Source organism: Amblyraja radiata, chromosome 10 (genome assembly GCF_010909765.2).
Source record: "Amblyraja radiata isolate CabotCenter1 chromosome 10, sAmbRad1.1.pri, whole genome shotgun sequence".
NCBI lineage: Eukaryota > Metazoa > Chordata > Chondrichthyes > Rajiformes > Rajidae > Amblyraja > Amblyraja radiata.
Genome location: NC_045965.1, coordinates 27,216,858 through 27,236,519, shown reverse-complemented (window position 1 = coordinate 27,236,519; position 19,662 = coordinate 27,216,858). Strand labels below are relative to the sequence as shown.

The window sequence follows — 19,662 nt, the reverse complement described above, 5'->3', positions numbered from 1 at the left end:
GTCAAACAAGTACAATATATAGAACAAAGGGGAAGATACAGAGTACAGAATGTAGTTCTCAGCATTGTGACACATCAGTTCCATAGACAAAGTTCAATGGCCACAATGGGATGGAGGTGAATTGAACAGTACCCCAGCATATAAAAGGCCCATTCAAAAGCCTGATAAAAGAGGGGAACATTTTGTTGTGTACACTTTCAATTTGTTCCGGTTGTGTGTACTTTCTAGCTCCTGTACCTTCTACCAGATGGGAGCAGGGGGAAGAAGTAATGACCAGAGTGGGACATCCTTGATTATGTTGGCTGCTTTTCCAAGACAGCCTGAAATGTAGATGGAGTTAATGGTGGTAAATCTGATGTCATAGTCATACAGCATTAAAATAGGCCTTTTGGCCCAACTTGCCTATGTCAACCAAGATGCCCTATCTAACTAGTCCTTCCTGCCCGCTTTTAGTCCATATCCCACTCAACCGGATCTCTGTGATAACATCATTGCTATCATTATGTGCACAGTTGTTTACATGCACATTTGTAAATAAAATCCTGGAATATTAACTGCAGTTTGAAGCAGGCTTCTCTAAAATAGTCACTTCTACAAAACATCTCGTTCTCTTTTTATGGAAAATGTTGTAATTTCCCCCAAAAAAGCACATGAACATTTATTGAACTGGATGATCATGAGGTGCCACTGAACAGTAAACTAGCAGAAAGGCTGGTCTGATCTCTTCATTCTTTCCTTGGTATTTATTAATAGACTTGTTTCACAAAAGCATTCACTCCAATTTGCACAAGCAGAATTAATGGCTTTTCATTTCAACTGGAAATATAACGGTATTACATGCATTTATTCGCTCCGTATTAAAATTATCTGCACAAATTACTCCAAAGCATTGACAATTGCCTAGCACAAACATGTAGCTTAAAAGTTTGGCAAATTGGGTTTTAAGCAATGGGTAGTCAGGAACTGAGAGTCAACAGTAAAGATGGAAGTGGAATTAGTGGCTGAAGATGCAAAAAGAGTTAAGATCTTCAGCACCTCTGTAACCTGTTGTATAATATTATCTGATTCAATTGGGGAGCATGCAAACAAAATCTTTTCACTGGATCTCAGTACAAGTAACAATAATAATCAATACCAAGAACATAAAGGCCAAAAAGGACTCAGTTCATTCTGTTTCCTATTTTTGCAGCCTTGCCTTGGCAATCCCATCCCATTCCTTCCCAGTTATAGCTGCCTAGAACAGCTGTCAGGGATGGTGATGGAAGTAGGTAGGACGATGGCATTTTAAGAAGCTTTGAGTTGGATATGCAGGAAATGGAAGGATATGGACCACGTTCAGGCAGAGGAGAGTAGTTTAACTTGGCATCATGTTTGGCATGGACATTGTGTGCAGAGGGCCTTTTCCTGTGCTGTACTAGACATTTATGACAGTGCTATGTTCTAGACAGTTTCCTACAGATGTATTGTAACAGTCTGATGCTCAAGATAAAAGCTTGTCCTCTATGTGTTTATTATCAAAAGATACCAAGCAATTGGTATCAGTTTCCTTGTTCCCTTGTTGCAATTGTACAGGGTATGTTTGATGCTGCACCCTGCAGTACTGTGTATAGGTTCAGTCCCAAATGTTCAGAAAATATATCTTAACTTTAAAGGTTGTCCAATAGAGATTTGCTATGCTAATTCCTGTAATAAAAAAGTTGGCCTTTATGAAACTGTTAAATAAATTGAATCTGTATGTTTTCAAGTTCAGAAGAATCAGAAACATTTTCAATGATCTTAACAGGGATTGACATGGTAGTTTTTAGACAATAGACAACAGGTGCAGGAGTAGGCCATTCAGCCCTTTGAGCATGGCTGATCATCCCCAATCAGTACCCCGTTCCTGCCTTCTCCCCATATCCCCTGACTCCGCTATTTTTAAGAGCGCTATCTAGCTCTCTCTTCAAAGCATCTAGAGAACCTGCCTCCTCCGCCCTCTGAGGCAGAGAATTCCACAGATTCCTGAGAATTTTATCATCCTCTCAAGAGAAAGTCTTAAATGAGGGAACCTGGTTACAAGAATAGTTGGGCAACCATTTAAAACTAAGGTGCATATGAATTTCTTCTTACATCGGCTGGTGAATCTCTGGAATTCTTTTCCCTGACGAGCTATAGTGGCTAGATTAATTGATTGATCGATTGAAAGATTCAGCATGGAAACAGGCCCTTCAGCCTACTGGATCCATGGCAACCATTGATCACCTGTTCACACTAGTGAATTATCCCACTTTCACATCCATACCCTACACAGTTGGCACAATGTAGAGAGGCTAAATTAACCCGCAAACCCACACGTCCTTGGGATGTGGCAGGAAACCAGAACACAAGAAGGAAACCTATGTGGTCACAAGGAGAAGGTGCAAACTCCACACAGATAGCACCAGACTAATGGAGGGATTTAAAAACAAGGTTAAAAGATTGTGCTGCTGAGGGCTGCCGGGGATCAGGGACAGGGGGTCCTGAGGCCAAGAACCATGATAATAATAATAATAAATTTTATTTATGGGCGCCTTTCAAGAGTCTCAAGGACACCTTACAAAAATTTAGCAGGTAGAGGAAAAACATGTAAGGGGAATGAAATAAATAGTAGAGACATGACTAGTACACAAAGTAAAGACAGAATACAATTCAAAACACAATATGAGGCAATTAATGCACAGATGAAAAGGGAGGGGGACGTGGGGCTAAGGATAGGCAGAGGTGAAGAGATGGGTCTTGAGGCGTGACTGGAAGATGGTGAGGGACACGGAATTGCGGATCAGTTGGGGGAGGGAGTTCCAGAGCCTGGGAGCTGCCCTGGAGAAGGCTCTGTCCCCAAAACTGCGGAGGTTGGACTTGTGGATGGAGAGGAGACCGGCTGATGTGGATCTGAGGGACCGTGAGGGTTGGTAGGGGAGAGGTCAGTGAGATATGGGGGGGGGGCAGATGGTGGAGGGCTTTGTAGGTGAGGATCAGGATTTTGTAGGTGATCCGGTGGGAGATGGGAAGCCAGTGAAGTTGTTTGAGGACTGGAGTGATGTGATGCCAGGATTTGGTGTGGGTGATGAGTCGGGCGGCTGCGTTCTGGACCAGTTGGAGTCGGTTGATGTAGGTGGAGCTGATGCCAAGGAGAAGTGAGTTGCAATAGTCCAGTCGGGAGGAGATGAAGGCATGGATGAGTCTTTCAGCAGCGGGAGGTGTGAGAGAGGGTCTGAGTTTGGCGATGTTGCGGAGATGAAAGAAGGAGGTTTGCCATGATTAGCCATGATCATAGGGATTGGCAGATATACCCCATGGCCTAAAGGGGTTGAGTGGCCTACACCAGTTGCTCTTTTCTTATGTGTTCTTATGACGTTTTGGAAAGTTAAAAAAATAAAATTAAAAATAAAAATAAACCAATTTTTTTAAATAAAAAAAGTTTTTATTTTCAGTGTTTTTTCGCCCGTTCTTTTTTTTTCTGTAGTAGATGACATCAGTTGGGGGTCCTTCCAGAGCCATGTGTCCCTCATGCAGAATTGGGGGCCATTGCTTTCCTCTTGAGCTGTATGGTATGAGGGTAATTGTATGTGCTACTGGGAGAAGCCACACCTTTGTTTCTCTTGAACGTCAGAGGTTGAGGTGAGACTTGAAAGAAGTAGAAAAAATTACGAGAGGCACAAATAGGGTAGACAGTCAGAACCTTTTTCCCAGGATGGAAATACCAACACTAAAGGGCATAGCTTTAAGGCGAGTGGTGGAAAGTTTAATGGAGATGTGCAGGGCATGTTTTCTACACAGGGAGTGGTGGGGGCCTGGAATGTATTTCCAGGCGTGATAATGGTGCAAGATATGATAGTGGCATTCACAAGGCTTTTAGATAGGCACATGGAAGTGCAGGGAATGGAGGGATATTGATCATGTACAGGCAGATGAGATCTGTTTAACTTGGCATCATGTTAAGCATAAACACTGTGGGCCAAAGAGCATGTTCCAGTGCTGTACTGTTCTATATATTTCCATTTACTGCATGTTATGCTATCCATTGGGGATGTGTTACTGTGAAAGTCAATTTAACGAGTGGATGTTGCAAAAACTACAGCAACACAACTTCTCCCAGTAAAAGCAGAAGAAAATCAGCTAGTGAAGTCTATCTGAATATAATTTAGATATAAAATCATTGGCAGCCTCTGACAATAGTAGAAAGGATCCATTCCTGTGCTGTACTGTTCTATATGCACTATGACATTTGGTAATGTGTGTAGGGCACATAAATAGTTATCCTCATGAAGTTTGTTCAGAGAACAGGTTGAACTCTCGGCAATTAATTGTGGAAATGATCAGAACTGGATACGTCAGTCAAAGGATCCAACTCCATTTGCGAAGTCATTAGCAATTATTTCTGCAGTGTACAAGTTACAGTAACATAAGGTCACGGTCACTGCGTTCTAAAGAGAGCTTTGGACTGTTAGCACTCATGTTCTCTTCACCGCATGTAATCACAGTCAGCCAATTGAATTGATGTGCGGTTTGCATTAATGGAAATGCTGCTGGCAGTGGATGCATTCGCCATCTACAGGACCCTTCTTTAAACCAGCTGTACACACACAGAATCGTACATCTTCACATCCGTTTGTTTGTGGTCAGTGTAGTTTATTTGAGACCTGAGAACATTATTGTGGGACCTGGCATTGAGTAATCCATTGGCGATGCGATGTGAGTTAACACTTGCAGTGGAGGAGAACTGAGTAGTGAGGGAAACACCATCATTATTGTCACTGCTTTTTTGAGACTGATGCCTGCTTGGAATGCTATCCGAGCTTTAAAACCTGGTCATTGCTGCTCTTGAAACAAGTGGGGTTCCCAAGCTGCTACTTCTGCCAACATTAACTCATTGGTTCTATTTTAAAGGATGCATAACCACAATGTTGATGACCACAATGAACTTGATGCCCTATGTGTGGAAATCTCTGAAGAAGGCAGGACAAGATTGCCAGAGTGAGGCCATATGCAAATTAGAGGAACAGCACCTCATATTTTGCTTGGGTAGCTTACAACCCAGCGGTATGAACATTGAATTCTCTAATTTGAAGTAAATGAATCTCATACTACACTCCTTCCTTGCCGCCTTCCTCCTAACAAGTTGTTTTACCAGATCCACAATTGACTTTGTTTCTCTCGAGATCACACCTTCCCTAGCCAACAACGCCCTGCCTGAGGTCATTTGTAGCTGGCCGTGATTCGTCCTGGTCTTTCCCATCTCCAGTTTTTCACCTTACCCCCCCCCCCCGCCTCCCCCCTACTTACAGTCTGAAGAAGGGTCCTGACCCGAAACATCACCCATCCTTTTTCTCCAGAGATGCTGCCTGACCCGCTGCGTTATTCCAGCATCTTTAGGACCGGTTAAGTATTTCCTTTATCTGCACCATCCATTCTCTTTCACGTGGTTGGTACTTGGCAATCTAACATCCTTTCACTTCTTCACTTTCCATAATCCAGTGACCTGAGCAGACACGCATTACAACTTGTTGTCATGTACATCAGGATGCAAATAAATACTTTGTTTACATGAAGTATTTATTACAAGGGGGTAGAGGAACTGAAAGAATTTTTCATTAGGCGAGAAATAGTATTGGGTAGGCCAATGGGACTGAAGGATGATAAATCCCCTGGGCATGATGGTCTGCATCTCAGGGTCCTCAGGGAGGTGATAATGGGGCATTTGGATAGCAGTAAAAGGATTAATCCAAGTCAGCATGGATTTATGAAAGGAAAATCATGCTTGACTATTCTTCTGGAATTTTTTGAGGATGTGACAAGTAAAATGGATGAAGGGGTGCCAGTGGATGTAGTGTATCTAGACTTTCAGAAAGCCTTTAATAAGGTCCCGCAAAGGGAGACTGGTGACTAAAATTAGAGCACATGGTATTGGGGGTAGGGTGTTGACGTGGATAGAAAATTGGTTGGCAGACAGGAAGCAACGAGTAGGAGTGAACGGGTCCTTTTCAGAATGGCAGGCAGTGGCGAGTTGAGTGCCGCAAGGCTCGGTGTTGGAACTGCAACTGTTTACCATATACTGTATATTAATGATTTGGAAGAGGGAATTAGGAGCAACATTAGCAAGTTTGCAGATGACACAAAGCTGGGTAGCAGTGTGAACTGTGAAGATGATGTTAGGAGGTTGCAGGGTGACCTGCACAGGTTCAGTGAGTGGGCAGATGTGTGGCAGATGCAGTATAATATAGATAAAGGTGAGGATATCCACTTTGGCGGCAAACACAAGGGGGCAGATTATTATCTCAATGGGGTTAGGTTAGATAAGGGGGAGGTACAGCGAGACCTGGGTGTCCTTGTACACCAGTCACTGAAAGTTGACATGCAGGTACAGCAGGCAGTGAAGAAAGCTAATGGAATGTTGGCCTTCATAATGAGAAAAACGTTTTCACCCAGAGAGTTGTGAATTTGTGGAATTCCCTGCCACAGAGGGCAATGGAGGCCAAATCACTGGATGGATTTAAGAGAGAGTTAGATAGAGCTCTAGGGGCTAGTGGAATCAAGGGATATGAGGAGAAGGCAGGCACGGGTTATTGATTGGGGACGATCAGCCATGATCACAATGAATGGCGGTGCTGGCTCGAAGGACCGAATGGTCCCCTCCTGCACCTATTTTCTATGTTTCTAAGTACATAGAGTGAACAGTGTATGATAATGACAGATACAATAATACATTCAACAGCTGAATGGTGTAATGATTGTGGAGTAATCTGAAATTGGGGTAAAAAAGTGAGTCATACAGCATGGAAACAGGCCCTTTGGCCCAATTCACCCATGCCCCATCTAAGAAAAAATCCCATTTAACTGCATTTGGTCCATATCCCTCTAAACACTTTCCTATCCATATAGCTGCCAAAATGTATTTTAAATTCTGTTATAGAACCTGCTTCAACTACCTCCTATGGCAGCACATTCCATATACCCACCACCTTGAGTGAAAAAGTCACCCCTCAAGTTCCTTTTAAATCCTGCCCATCTCACCTTAAATCTGTCCTCTGGTTCTTGATTCCCATACACTGGGCAAAATATTCTGTTTGTTTCCCCAATATATGCCTCTCATGATTTTATTTACCTCTATAAGCTCACCACTCGGCCTCCTGCACTCCAACGTATAAAGTCCTAGCCTATTCTACCTTTCCCTATATTTCAGGTCCTCGAGTCTTGGCAACATCCTATTAAATCCACTTTGCACTCCTTCCAGATGAAGCAGCTATTCACTTGCACTGCTTTCAATGTAAGGTGCAACATCCAGCATTGACACTATGGCATTCTCAAGACTGGGGAAACCAAATGCAGATTGGTGATTACTTGAAGACCATCTGAGTTCAATTTACAGGGATAACTCAGTCCTCCATGTTGTTTGCCATTTTAGTTCCCCATCCCATTCCCATTTTGACTATTTGTCTGTGGCCTCCAGCACTGTTTTAACAAGAGCCAATGTAAGTTTGGGGAAGAACAAATCTTGTCCTGTCTGGGCTTTTTGCAGCCTTCGGGATTTGATACCAGATCCTATAACTTCAGGTCACTTACTCTCTCTGTATGCGGCACAGTGGTGCAGTGGTAGAGTTGATGCCTTTCAGCGCCAGCGACCCGGGTTAGATCCTGACTATGGGTCTGTCTGTACGGAATTTGTACATCTCTCTGTGACCATGTAGTTGTTCACCGGGTGCGCTTGTTTCCTCCCACTCTCCAAAAACATACAGGTTTGGTAGATTAATTGGCTTTGGTAAAATTGTAAATTGACCCTAATGTGTAGAATAGTGCTAGTGTACAGGGTGATTGTTGGTCGGTGTGGCCCCAGTGGGCGGAAGGGCCTGTTTCCGCACTGTATATCTAAAATCTATCAAAAGAATCTATCTAATATCTAATCCATCTGTGATATTGATTTAAGTTTGTTCTCTCCATTCATGTAGCCTGACTTCCTCGGCATGTCTTGCAGCCCTGCATTATGCTCTGTTACTCTCTAGTTTCACAGCACTGGTGAACCAAGGACCAATGTTCTCTATCCCCAGCATTAATCCATCGACCAGATGACCTTGCTTACGATTAGTGCCCGGGCCAACCTTGGAGGTATCCCATTTGTCCTATCCACCCTCACTCAGCATCACTGCAACTTAGTTCTGACAAAGGGACTTTGACTGAAACATTGACACTATTTCTCTTTCAGCTGATGCTGCGTATCCTGCAGAGCATTTCCAGCATTTTCTGTTTCCGTTAGGACATTAAAAAAAGTAGATCTTTAAGCAATGGCATAGGAATCAATGTTGAGTACATTATGTTAATTATTTTATAAATCCCCTTTAAATTTGAACTGTAGGTGGGTTGTTCTAGCCAATACACTTTCAGAAGGATGCCTCGTATCCCAGTATTCCAGGAGTCAGGAACTGTGGTTATGTGGAGAGGTTGGAGAAGCAAGGATCCTACTCCTTGAAGAAAAGAGAGTATTAAGGAAGGATTTAACATCAGTATTTCAAGTCATTCCATCCATTGATTGCAGGATCACATGGCTCTATCTACTAATATTCTGACAATGCTATATCCATATGGGCCTATTATTGTGGTTCACCATTTTGGCACCTCGTCGGTTAAATATATTCCTCATTGAAGCTTGCTTCACTGATGGAGGAGTGTACACTGGGCTTGAGGCAACATTTGTTGGTAGATTGCTATTTTGCTACCATTGATGGCCCACGGCTCCTCGAGGATGATCACGAGCTGCTAGATGTGCTCTGAATCCATTCTTCTTTCACAATAAAAGCGACAAAAGAATGACAAAGGTGATGGGGATTGAATAGAGTGGGCAGGGTGACAAAAAATGTCGTATGAAATGGAAATTGATTTTCACTCCTCCTCTCTAACCCTGGTAGATCTGCAAAATGCATTTACCTGTTATTTAAACTACACTTATCTGACTTATTTAAATTACACCTTTGCTGATATGTGCTGACTCTTTTGGATCAGGAGATTGTCAAGTACTTTGAAAGACTATTTTGTACAAAACTCTGCTAAGAGATGGGTACAAAATGTACACTTGTACACTTCGGCTGGCTTTGATTATAATCAAGCCAGCCGAAGTGTACAGATACAGGATAAAGGGAATGATTAATATTTAACTCAGATTCGGACATGGTTGAAAGTGACATATTTTGGTAGGTTCACCCTCAAATGTTGGCGCAACATGGCTGCCATGAAAACGAACCAGCCCATGCACCTCAGCAACTTACCAAGAGTACATGACAAGCCCTCAACCTCACCTACATAAAAGCATTGGGACAACATCGGGCGGCACATTGGCAGAGCAGTAGAGATGCTGCCTCACAGCGCAGAGACCTGGGTTCAATCCTGACTATAGGAACTGTCTGTACGGAGGTTGTATGTTCTCCCTGTGACAGCGTGGGTTTCCTCTGGGTGCTCCGGTTTCCTCCCACACTCTAAAGACATATGGGTTTGTAGATTAATTGACTTTAGTAAAACTTTGTAAAATGGCCCTAGTGTGTCGGATAGTGTTAGTGTTCGGGATGATCGCTGGTTGGCGCAGACTCGGTGGGCCAAAAAGTTGTTTCCGTGCTGTATCTTTAAAGTCTAATGTTCAAATAAATCAAGGAGAATGGATTGGAAATCTGTTGGTAAGGTAGCATCTGAGGTTAAGGGGTAGAGTCAGAATGATTGAGACGTTGAGGTAAGGTTAAGGGACATTCAGAATTGGCGCTGAGATTGTTGGGCAGGGGGTACAGTTGATCCTATGAGAGGGCAATGGCTGAAAGAAGAGATGGTAAGGAAAAAGAAAGTAAGGAAACCTACTTGTGTGGAGTCTCCCCGCACAAGGTTGGGACCGATTTGGCATGAAAGACGCACTTCAGGGCAACATGACCACGTAGTTCAGGCAATGGTGTACGTGTCCATGGTGAACATCATTTCATTAATATGTGTGAGATTCACAGCTGGAAATGCCCAGTAAAAATTTTGAGGGAAGCACAATTTGACCCAAACATGGTCATAGTGACATTCAGGGGTTATGAGCGGGGCAACCAAAAGTATGTGAATGCTTCAAAGGGCAGCACAGACACAATGGGCCAAAAGACCTCCGACTGAACAGTAAAAAGATGGGAGATAACACCCTCGGAACAGCTGCTGTTCAAACTTCTTGTACTAAGAAAAAGTAGCATAGTGCAGAGGAAGTCCTGGGCAATTGTGTGAGAGAAGGAAAGAGTTAAGTAGGACCACCAAAATCATTTGAGTACAGTACTGGCATCGATCCAGCCTTGGTTACCGTGCTCCTTGTAAATCCATAGATGTTGACAATTTGATTAGAAGGGATCAAATTAAGGGCTGTATTTTTTTTAGTAAACATCATAAAACCACAGTTGTACTCAGAGAAAACTCTGAAATCTGAATTGTTTCCAGTTTCATTGGCAACAATTGACTCAAAATAGATTGCATTTCATACTATAGGTTTATGCACAGATATCGATTTGTGTAGATTAAAATGTTCAAGTTGAAAATGTTCAGAGCTGGTAACTTTTCAAAAGTGAGATTAAATAGCCTCTCATGAAGGGATACACAGGGGAACTGGAGGTTAGTCTGATACATTTTGGAACATGAGGTGACAAGCTGAAAAACAAGCATAAATATGCTTGTTAATAAATGTAGAGCAAAGTAATGGTGGGCAGGACTTTCAGTAGATTTCAGTAGACACCGAACATGATGTCAAGACCATCACTTATCTACCTGCAAATAACCCATATTCTCTGCGAATGCATTTGCCTCTCCAAAAGTATTTTAAATGCCACTGATAATATATCTGCTTCAACCACCATCCCCGGCAGCACGTTCCAGGCACTCAACAAACACACCCCACACATCTTTAAACTAAGCTTATCTCACCTTGGGGAAAATAATTCTGACAGTCTACCCTATCTATGCTTATGGACATAGTTAGAGTAGACAGTCTAGGTAGACCATCTAAGAAGGCATGCTCTGTCTGGCTTATATGTTTCCTACAGACTCACAACTCTGTAGCTGATCTGTTTTGTCCCTGTAAGCCCTACATATCTGGGCCAGTCATTAAAGTAAACCCTGCCAGTGATAACTGCATCCACATTCAGACTGGCTGAATACATTAAAAATAACATAATAAGGCTCAATAACTATGCAGGGGCATGATCTGACAGCACTGTGGCGCAGCGAAGGAATTGCTGCCTCACAGCCAAAGCCCTGGGTTTGATATTGACTAAGGGTGCTGTCTGTTCAGAGTTTGTACGTTCTCCCTCAAACAGCGTGGGTTACCTCAGGTGCTCCGGTTTCCGCCCACACTCCAAAGACATGCAGGATCGTAGATTTATTGGTTATGGTAAAGATTATAAATTGTCCTTTGTGTATACGATAGTGCTAGTGTACAGGGTTCCCTAGTCAGCCCAAATCCTGTGGGCCGAAGGACCTGTTTCCATGCTGTATCTCTAAACTAAACTAGCTTTAGATTTATTTAGATTATTTAGAGATACATAACAGAAGCAGGCCCTTCGGTCCACGAAGACCACGCCAACCAGCGATCCCCGTACACTATCACTATCCTACACTCTAGGGAGAATTTACAATTTTTACCAAAGCCAATTTACCTACAAACTTGCACGTCTTTGGAATGTGGGAGGAAACTAGAGCTCCCGTAAAAATCCCACATAGTCACAGGGGAAACGTACAAACTCTGAACAGGCAGCACCCTCAGACAGGATCGAACCTGTGTCCCTGGCACTGTAAGGCAACAACTCTACCACTGCACCACTGTGTTGCCCCTAAAGTAATCTGCTACTATTTCTTGCGTTTAGGTGTTCTTTGTTATCTCACTGATGCTATTAAGAATAACTACTAGCCATTAATAAATATTAAGAATTGCGCATAAAAAATAATTGAAACCTCTGCAAGAGTCTAATTATTTTTCATAGTGTACGGGTTAACCAGAATGAGTGGTGCTCCTGGAAACCAGTGAGGCAGATCCACACTATGCCACACTTTTTGTTGCCTGCATCTGTCTGTGGAGACACTAGCACACTCTCAGTGATTAGATTCAGTTGCTTTGCCAAGGCTCATTGCTCTTCTATGGGCTTGCATGTTAAAAGCAATCAATACAAGCTTCCACAGCATCTCATTATATGGCCTAACAACTGACTTCAAGGAGATGTACCACTATGTATTAATAACCAAACGCAAGGCATATTTTATCATTGAGTTGCTGAGTAAATAGTAATGTGTGTGGCAAATGTTCTTTCAAAATGCAGGGAAATGAGCATGATATTACATTGGTCTGTTGCTATTCATCAGAAGAACATTCTGCAATTCATTCTGTTTTTACTTGCATGTAGTAATTTTAACAGAGTATTTCCACAACTTTATTCTATTCAGTGTTGCACCTCAGGTCCTACATTAGTTGGGACAAATAACCCCAACTCCATGCTTGGCTAAATTTGCTTTTCATGCTTGGCTCTCTGTTGATGTAACGTGAAACCAAATCTTCACCTCTTTTCTAATTCCTGAGGTTGGTGTCATCTGCAAACATGCTGACCATGCCTTGTACATTCTCATCCAAATTGGTGATATAGATGGCAAAGCACCCATCCACTAGTCACAGGCCTCCAGTCCAAAAAACAACCTTCCACCATCCCCCTCTGCTTCCTACCATGAAGCCAAATCTGTTTCCAGTTAGCTAGGTCTCCCTGGATCCCATGCAATCAAACATTCAAGAGCAACCTCCAATGTGGAACTTTATCAAAGGCCTTGACAAAGTCCAGAAAGACTATGTCCATGGCCTTGCCCCCATCAACCTTCTTGGACATGCCATGAAATTCCTCTCCAGTAGCTTTCCTACCCCAGTGTTAAGCTTACTGTTCTACAGATCCCAGGTTTTTCTTTGCAGTCTCTCTTAAATAAAGACGCATTAGCTACACTCCAATCTTACAATGCTTCACCCTTGCCTAACAATGGGTCATATTGGCCTCCCTGGATTGTGGCATGGGGTGTGTGTAGGGAACTATTAGATTTAGTAAGGGAATTGGCAACGCAAAGCAAAAACCCAGGAAATTACAGTATGTCTTGATAACTGGTGTAACCCAAACATTCATGAAAAATAGATTTTCATGGTACATACACCATTTACAGAAAGCACAACGGTTGGAATCTCAGTTGATCAGGCAGCATTTCTGGAGGACATGGTGATATAGGAAATCCTGGAAGTTATGAGTATTTGGCAAGCTTGTAATATGAGCTTACATATTGCGGAAGCATGATGGAAAAAAAGGCCAACATAGTGAAGGCATCTTAAAGGTCATGTTAGAAGAGGCAATAAGTCAAGTCAAGTTTATTTGTCACATACGCATACGAGATGTGCAGTGAAATGAAAAGTGGCAATGCTTGCGGATTGTGCAAAAAACTACAAAACACAATGGAACAGAATCAGAATTACATAATTGTGGGAGAAAAAAAAGAAACAGCTATTTAAAAAGATACAACACAACAGTAAATTGGTACAGTAAGTTAGTCCCTGGTGAGATAGGAGTTTACAGTCCTAATGGCGTCTGGGAAGAAACTCTTTCTCATCCTCTCTGTTTTCACAGCATGGCAACGGAGGCGTTTGCCTGACTGTAGCAGCTGGAACAGTCTGTTGCTGGGATGGAAGGGGTCCCCCATGATCTTGTTGGCTCTGGATTTGCACCTTCTGATGTACAGTTCCTGCAGGGGGGCGAGTGTAGTTCCCATAGTGCATTCGGCCAAACGCACTACTCTCTGCAGAGCCTTCTTGTCCTGGGCAGAGCAGTTCCCAAACCAAATAGTGATGTTTCCAGACAAGATGCTTTCCAGAGCCACTGAGTAGAAGCACTGGAGGATCCTCAGAGACACTCTGAATTTCCTCAATTGCCTGAGGTGGTAAAGGCGCTGCCTTGCCTTACTCACCAGTGCTGCAGCGTGTGATGTCCATGTCAGGTCGTCTGAGATGTGGACTCCCAGGTATTTAAAGTAGCTCACCCTATCCACAGTATCCCCATTTATCTTCAATGGTCAGTATGTCCTCGGATGTTGTGCCCTCCTAAAGTTCACGATCAGCTCTTTATTTTTTTTGACATTCAAGAGGAGGCTGTTGTCCTGACACCAGTTTGCCAGATCAGCCACCTCCTCCCGGTAGGCCTTCTCATCGTTATCGGAGATCAGGCCCACCACCACAGTGTCATCAGCAAACTTGATTATAGAGTTGGTAGATTTAGATGAACAAATTTAGGAAGTGTTTAGATTGCAAGGCACAGCTAAGTAGGGTAAAGATAAACATAGGTGGTTGTAAACCAAGCTGAGGGCAATAAAACTGATCAGAAAGAAACAGAAATAGACACAAAACACTGGAGTAACTCAGCAGGTCAGGCAACATCTCTGGAGAAAAGAATAGGTGAAGTTTCGGGTCAGAACCCTTCTCCAGTTTGAGTTCTGACCCATACTGCCACCTGTTCTTTTTCTCCAGAGATGCTGCCTGATCCACTGAGTTAATCCAGCATTCAGTGTCTATCTTCAATATAAACTAGCATCTGCAGTTCCTTTCTACACAGAAAGTAACAGAGGTCCTATGTCTGACAAGTAGGAGAGTAGTTTACCAAATTACATGGAAGAGAAGGTTAAAAAAAACTCTTGGGAAAAGAATGATAGGATACAAAGAGATGTTGGTCACTGATGAATGATTTAAAAAATCTAAAATCCACATGTAACCATTGCATCACAGGTATATAAAAGACCTTAGGTGCCGTGACTCACAGTAGCACTTCAGGTTCTCTCAGAGTCCTTCCCATTAAGAACTTGAATAATCTGACTTGTTTGAGAAACTCACTACTGCTCCAGGTCAAACACACCAAATTCCCCCAATGCATGGATATGTGACGTCGGAACGCCTTATTTGGACTGGTGTCTCCATTTCCAGAAAATCCTGGGTTCATAAATGAGCTTTTCAAGTACAGGCCTTGAGTATCAGCATTTCCAGTCAGTCACCAGTATAAGTTAAATCATCCTTTGGTGATGTTGGAGGAAGTGAAACCTTCATCAAACCTGCTCTCCCAGACCCGAAACGTGAGTCTGAAGAAAGGTCTCGACCCTAAACGTCGCCTGTTTCCTTCGCTCCATAGATGCTGCCTCACCCGCTGAGTTTCTCCAGCACTTTTGTCTCCCAGAGTCAAATCAGCAAACATAATTGACGAAAGGCACTCAGAAGTCAACAACGATTGATGTGGTTGGAAAATTGTATCTGTACACTCAATTGCCCTTTTGAATTGTCACACTGCCCATTCTCTGACTGCTGACAATGAACATGATCTGACTGTCATTAGATTCTATTATTATTTACCACACTGACCTGTTTGACAAACCAATGGAAACAATAATCTACTTGTGAAATCAAAAAGGACTTCAGACAGGTTAATACCAGTGTGTTCACTGTAAGAAAACAGAAATTCACTTCGCTGTCAGTACTTTCAACACATTTTCAACACATTAAAAAAAAATCCTTCTGTATCACCAGGAAGCTGAAAGGTACTGTGAGCCCTTTTATAGAGTAGTAGAGTCATACAGCATGAAAAAAGATCCTTCGGCCCAATTTGTCCAGGCCGACCACCACCCATCTACACTAGTCCCACATGCCTTTGTTTGTCCCATATATCTCTAAGCCTATCCTATCTATGTACTTGTCTAATTGTTTATTAAGTGTTTTAATAATACCTGCCTCAACTACCCCCCCCCCCCCCTCCCCCCCCCCCCCCCCCTCCCACGGCAGCTTGTTCCATACACCGAAGAACTCCCCTGCATAAAACAGGTGCCCCACAGGTTCCAATTAAATCTCCCTTCCCCCTCACTGTAAACCTATAATCCTCTGGTTCGCAATTTGCCTATGGGTAAAAGACCCCGCATGTACCCTATCTATTCCTCTCATGATCTTATCCTCTGGCTCTCCAAGGAATAAAGTCCTTGCTTGTTAAACCTCTCCCTATTGCTCAGGCCCACGAGTCCTGGCAACATCCTTGTAAATATTTTCTGCACCCTTTCCAGCTTAACATATTTCCTATGACAGGGTGACCAAAACTGAACCCAACACTCACAATGTGGCCTCATCAATGTCTTGCACAACTGCAACATGACTTCCCAACTTCTATACTTAATACTCTGACTGATGAAGGCCAATGTGCTGACAGCCTTCTTGAACACCCTTTCTACTTGTGATGCTACTTTCAAGGAGCTATGTACCTGCACTCCTAGATCCCTCTGCTCTCCAACACTCCCCACAGCCCTTCCTTTCACTTTTCTGCATTAAACAATTCCTCAGCCCACCTGCCCAACCGATCAAGATCCTGCTGCAAATTTTGACAACCACATGTAGGAATATAAGTGAAGGGGGTTTACAAAAAAAAAGATAAAGTGTTGGTGTAACTCAGCAAGTCAGGCAGCATCTCTGGAGAACATGAATAGGTGACGTTTTGGCTTGGGACATTATTCTGACTAACTCAGAGGAATATCAGATTGATTCATTCTCAGTGTCTGGCAGCAACTATGAGCGAGAGTTGATTTCAACTGTATCAAACGGTGGAATCTCTGAACCGATTGAGAGAGAGAGAATGTATAGCTCACCAGAGATTAGATTATCTACTTGCTAACTCCTTATCAATGTGGTGTTAAAACAAATGCCTGGGAAGCAAAATTATCTGCAGTAATGATTTGTGTTACAGAGGAGGTTTAACATAAAAGATGTGCCGAAACACTTCATGAATAGAAACCAATGTAGAATAACAGGTTGCAGAAATGAAGTTGAAAATGAGAATTAAATGTAATTATATTGGTGAACAAAGCAGCTATGCGTTAGGTCAAAGGTGATTGGCAGGCAGGAGATGGGTGGCTGAAAAAATAAACTGAAAACTGTAGTTTGAAAGAAAAGCAGATACTGTAGGAGATAATGTGCATCAATCTGTGCTGAAATTTAATTCAAGTGACTTTTTCATCAGGATTAGAATTTAGGTGGTGATGTTTTGAGTGTGGAAGTTCATGTTGTAAGAAGAAGATGTGAATTCAGTTTCGAGACACAACATGGAAACAAGCCCTTCAGCTCACTAACTCCAAGCCCTCAACCTCGCCTACATAAAAACATTGGGAAAACATCGGGCGGCCCAGAGGTAGGGTTGCTGCCTTATAGCACCAGAGACCCAGGTTTGATCCGGACTATGTGTGCTCTCTGTACAGCGTTTGTACATTATCCCTGTGACCACATGGGTTATCTCTGGTTGCTTTGGTTTCCTCCAACACTCCAAAGTTGGTTAATTGGCTTTGGTAATTCGGTAATTGTAAATTTTTCCCTAGTGTGTAGGACGGTGCTAGTGTACAAGGTGATCACTGGTCAACACCGACTTTGTGGGCAGAATGGCCTGTGTCCTTGCTGTTTCTCTAAACTAAGATAGTGAATCACTAAGACATAGAAGGTTATAGACCTAATGTGGGTAAATGGGCTTCATGTAGATAGGTGCAATGGGTGACATTGATATGATGGGCTGAAGGGCTTATTTCTGTGCTGTGACTCTCTGAATCTATTTATAGCCGTATTTCTAATTATACAAATTATACATGTCATTTGATTCTAATAGCACTAACTGATTGTGTCTATTCATGCCATTGTGCACTAATATCATCTGTTTGTTCGTACAGCCAATTCTCCATCTGACGAATCCGAGGAGCATGAAAAGGATCCCAAATCATTAACTTTTCCAGCCTACGTTGGAAGCCTTCTTGACTCTGGCGATGAGCTCATGGCATCTGGAGTGAGGATGTACTGTGACAACAGGGGAGGTTGCCCATCCTCCTGTCACCTGTGCCACCCAAAAGGGGGCCAAAACAGGCAAGAAGAACCTGTGTTGCTGGAAGTCACCAAGGCAGCTCCACTGTCTGAACTGCTCAGCGAAAATGAAACGCAAAAAGTACGTTTCTACCTCATTGGAGACTATCTTTAATCGGAGTTTACTGGACTTTATCTTGCACTAAACTTTATTCCCTTCATCATGTATCTGTACACTGTGGATGGATCAATTGTAATCATGTATAGCCTTTCTGTTGACTGGATAGCGTGCAACAAAAAGCTTCAGTACATGTGACAATAATCTAAACTAAACTACACTAAGTTTTACAAGCTAGCAGAAAACAAGTCAACTGTCCTTGTACATATGGCACTAATGTGTAGGGAGTGGATGCGGAACAGCAATGGCAGGCTGGAGACATAATCTCCCACCGGATCACCTATAAAATCCTGATCCTCACCTGCAAAGCCCTCCACCATCTGGCCCCCATATCTCACTGACCTCCTCTCCCCCTTCAACCCTCACGGTCCCTCAGATCCACATCAGCCGGTCTCCTCTCCATCCACAAGTCCAACCTCCGCAGTTTTGGGGACAGAGCCTTCTCCAGGGCAGCTCCCAGGCTCTGGAACTCCCTCCCCCAACTGATCCGCAATTCCGTGTCCCTCACCATCTTCCAGTCCCGCCTCAAGACCCATCTTTTCACCTCTGCCTATCCTTAGCCCCACGTCCCCCTCCCTTTTCATCTGTGCATTAATTGCATCATATTGTGTTTTGAATTGTATTCTGTCTTTACTTTGTGTACTAGTCATGTCTCTACTATTTATTTCATTCCCCTTACATGTTTTTCCTCTACCTGCTAAATTTTTGTAAGGTGTCCTTGAGACTCTTGAAAGGCGCCAATAAATTAAAAAATAAATAAATAAATAGATTTATTATAATGTCAACTATTCATTTCTCTCCATAAATGCTGCCTGGCCCATTAAAATCCTTCAGATTTTTTTTTCTGATCAAGTGTAGAGGGGCCAAGTAGCTTACTCTTGCTCTTATTCTTGTGATCCCTCAACAATAAAATGTAGTCTGTTTAAGAAGGAACTGCAGATGCTGGAAAATAGAAGGTATACAAAAATGCCGGAGAAACTCAGCAGGTGAGGCAGCATCTATGGAGTGAAAGGAATAGGCAACGTTTCGGTCTGGTGAAGGGTTTCGGCCCGAAATGTTGCCTATTTCCTTCGCTCCATAGATGCTGCCTCACCCGCTGAGTTTCTCCAGCGTTTTTGTCTACCTCCAATAAAATGTAGTCTTGTAGTCCAAGGCCTCAAAACACAGTGCAAAGTGGATGAAACCTAAGCCCATTTTGTGTGGTTGGGAACATCATGGTGAATAACTGTTCCCTTCTCCTTCCTTCTAAGGGTGGTAGAGTTGTTGCCTTACAGTGCCAGAGACCCAGGTTCAATCCTAACTACTTGTGCTTCTTTGTATGGACCTTGTACGTTCTCCATGTGACCATGTGATTTTTCTCCGGGTGCTCCGGTTTCCTCTCACACTTCAAAGACGTGCAGGTTTGCAGGTTAACTGACTTCTGCAAATTGCCCCTAGTATGTAGGATAGTGGTAGGGTATGGGGATCGCTGGTCTGCACAGATTTTGTGGGCCGAATGGCCTGTTTCCGCACTGCATCTCTTAGTTAAACTAAACTAATGTAAGGGGATCACTGGTCGGCATTGACTCGGTGAGCTGAAGACCCTGTTTCCACACTGTATTTC

The 19,662-nt window shown here is 43.0% G+C and overlaps 1 protein-coding gene across 1 annotated transcript in view; it reads left to right on the top strand.

Moving 5' to 3' along the window:
• Positions 1 to 19,662, top strand: part of astn1 (astrotactin 1) — a 1,835,284-nt gene that overhangs the window by 1,695,906 nt on the left and 119,716 nt on the right. Inside the window, exon 17 of the mRNA XM_033028426.1 lies at positions 17,755 to 18,023. Within this exon, the coding sequence (XP_032884317.1) occupies positions 17,755 to 18,023 (269 nt within the window). The remainder of the gene's footprint in view (positions 1 to 17,754; positions 18,024 to 19,662) is intronic.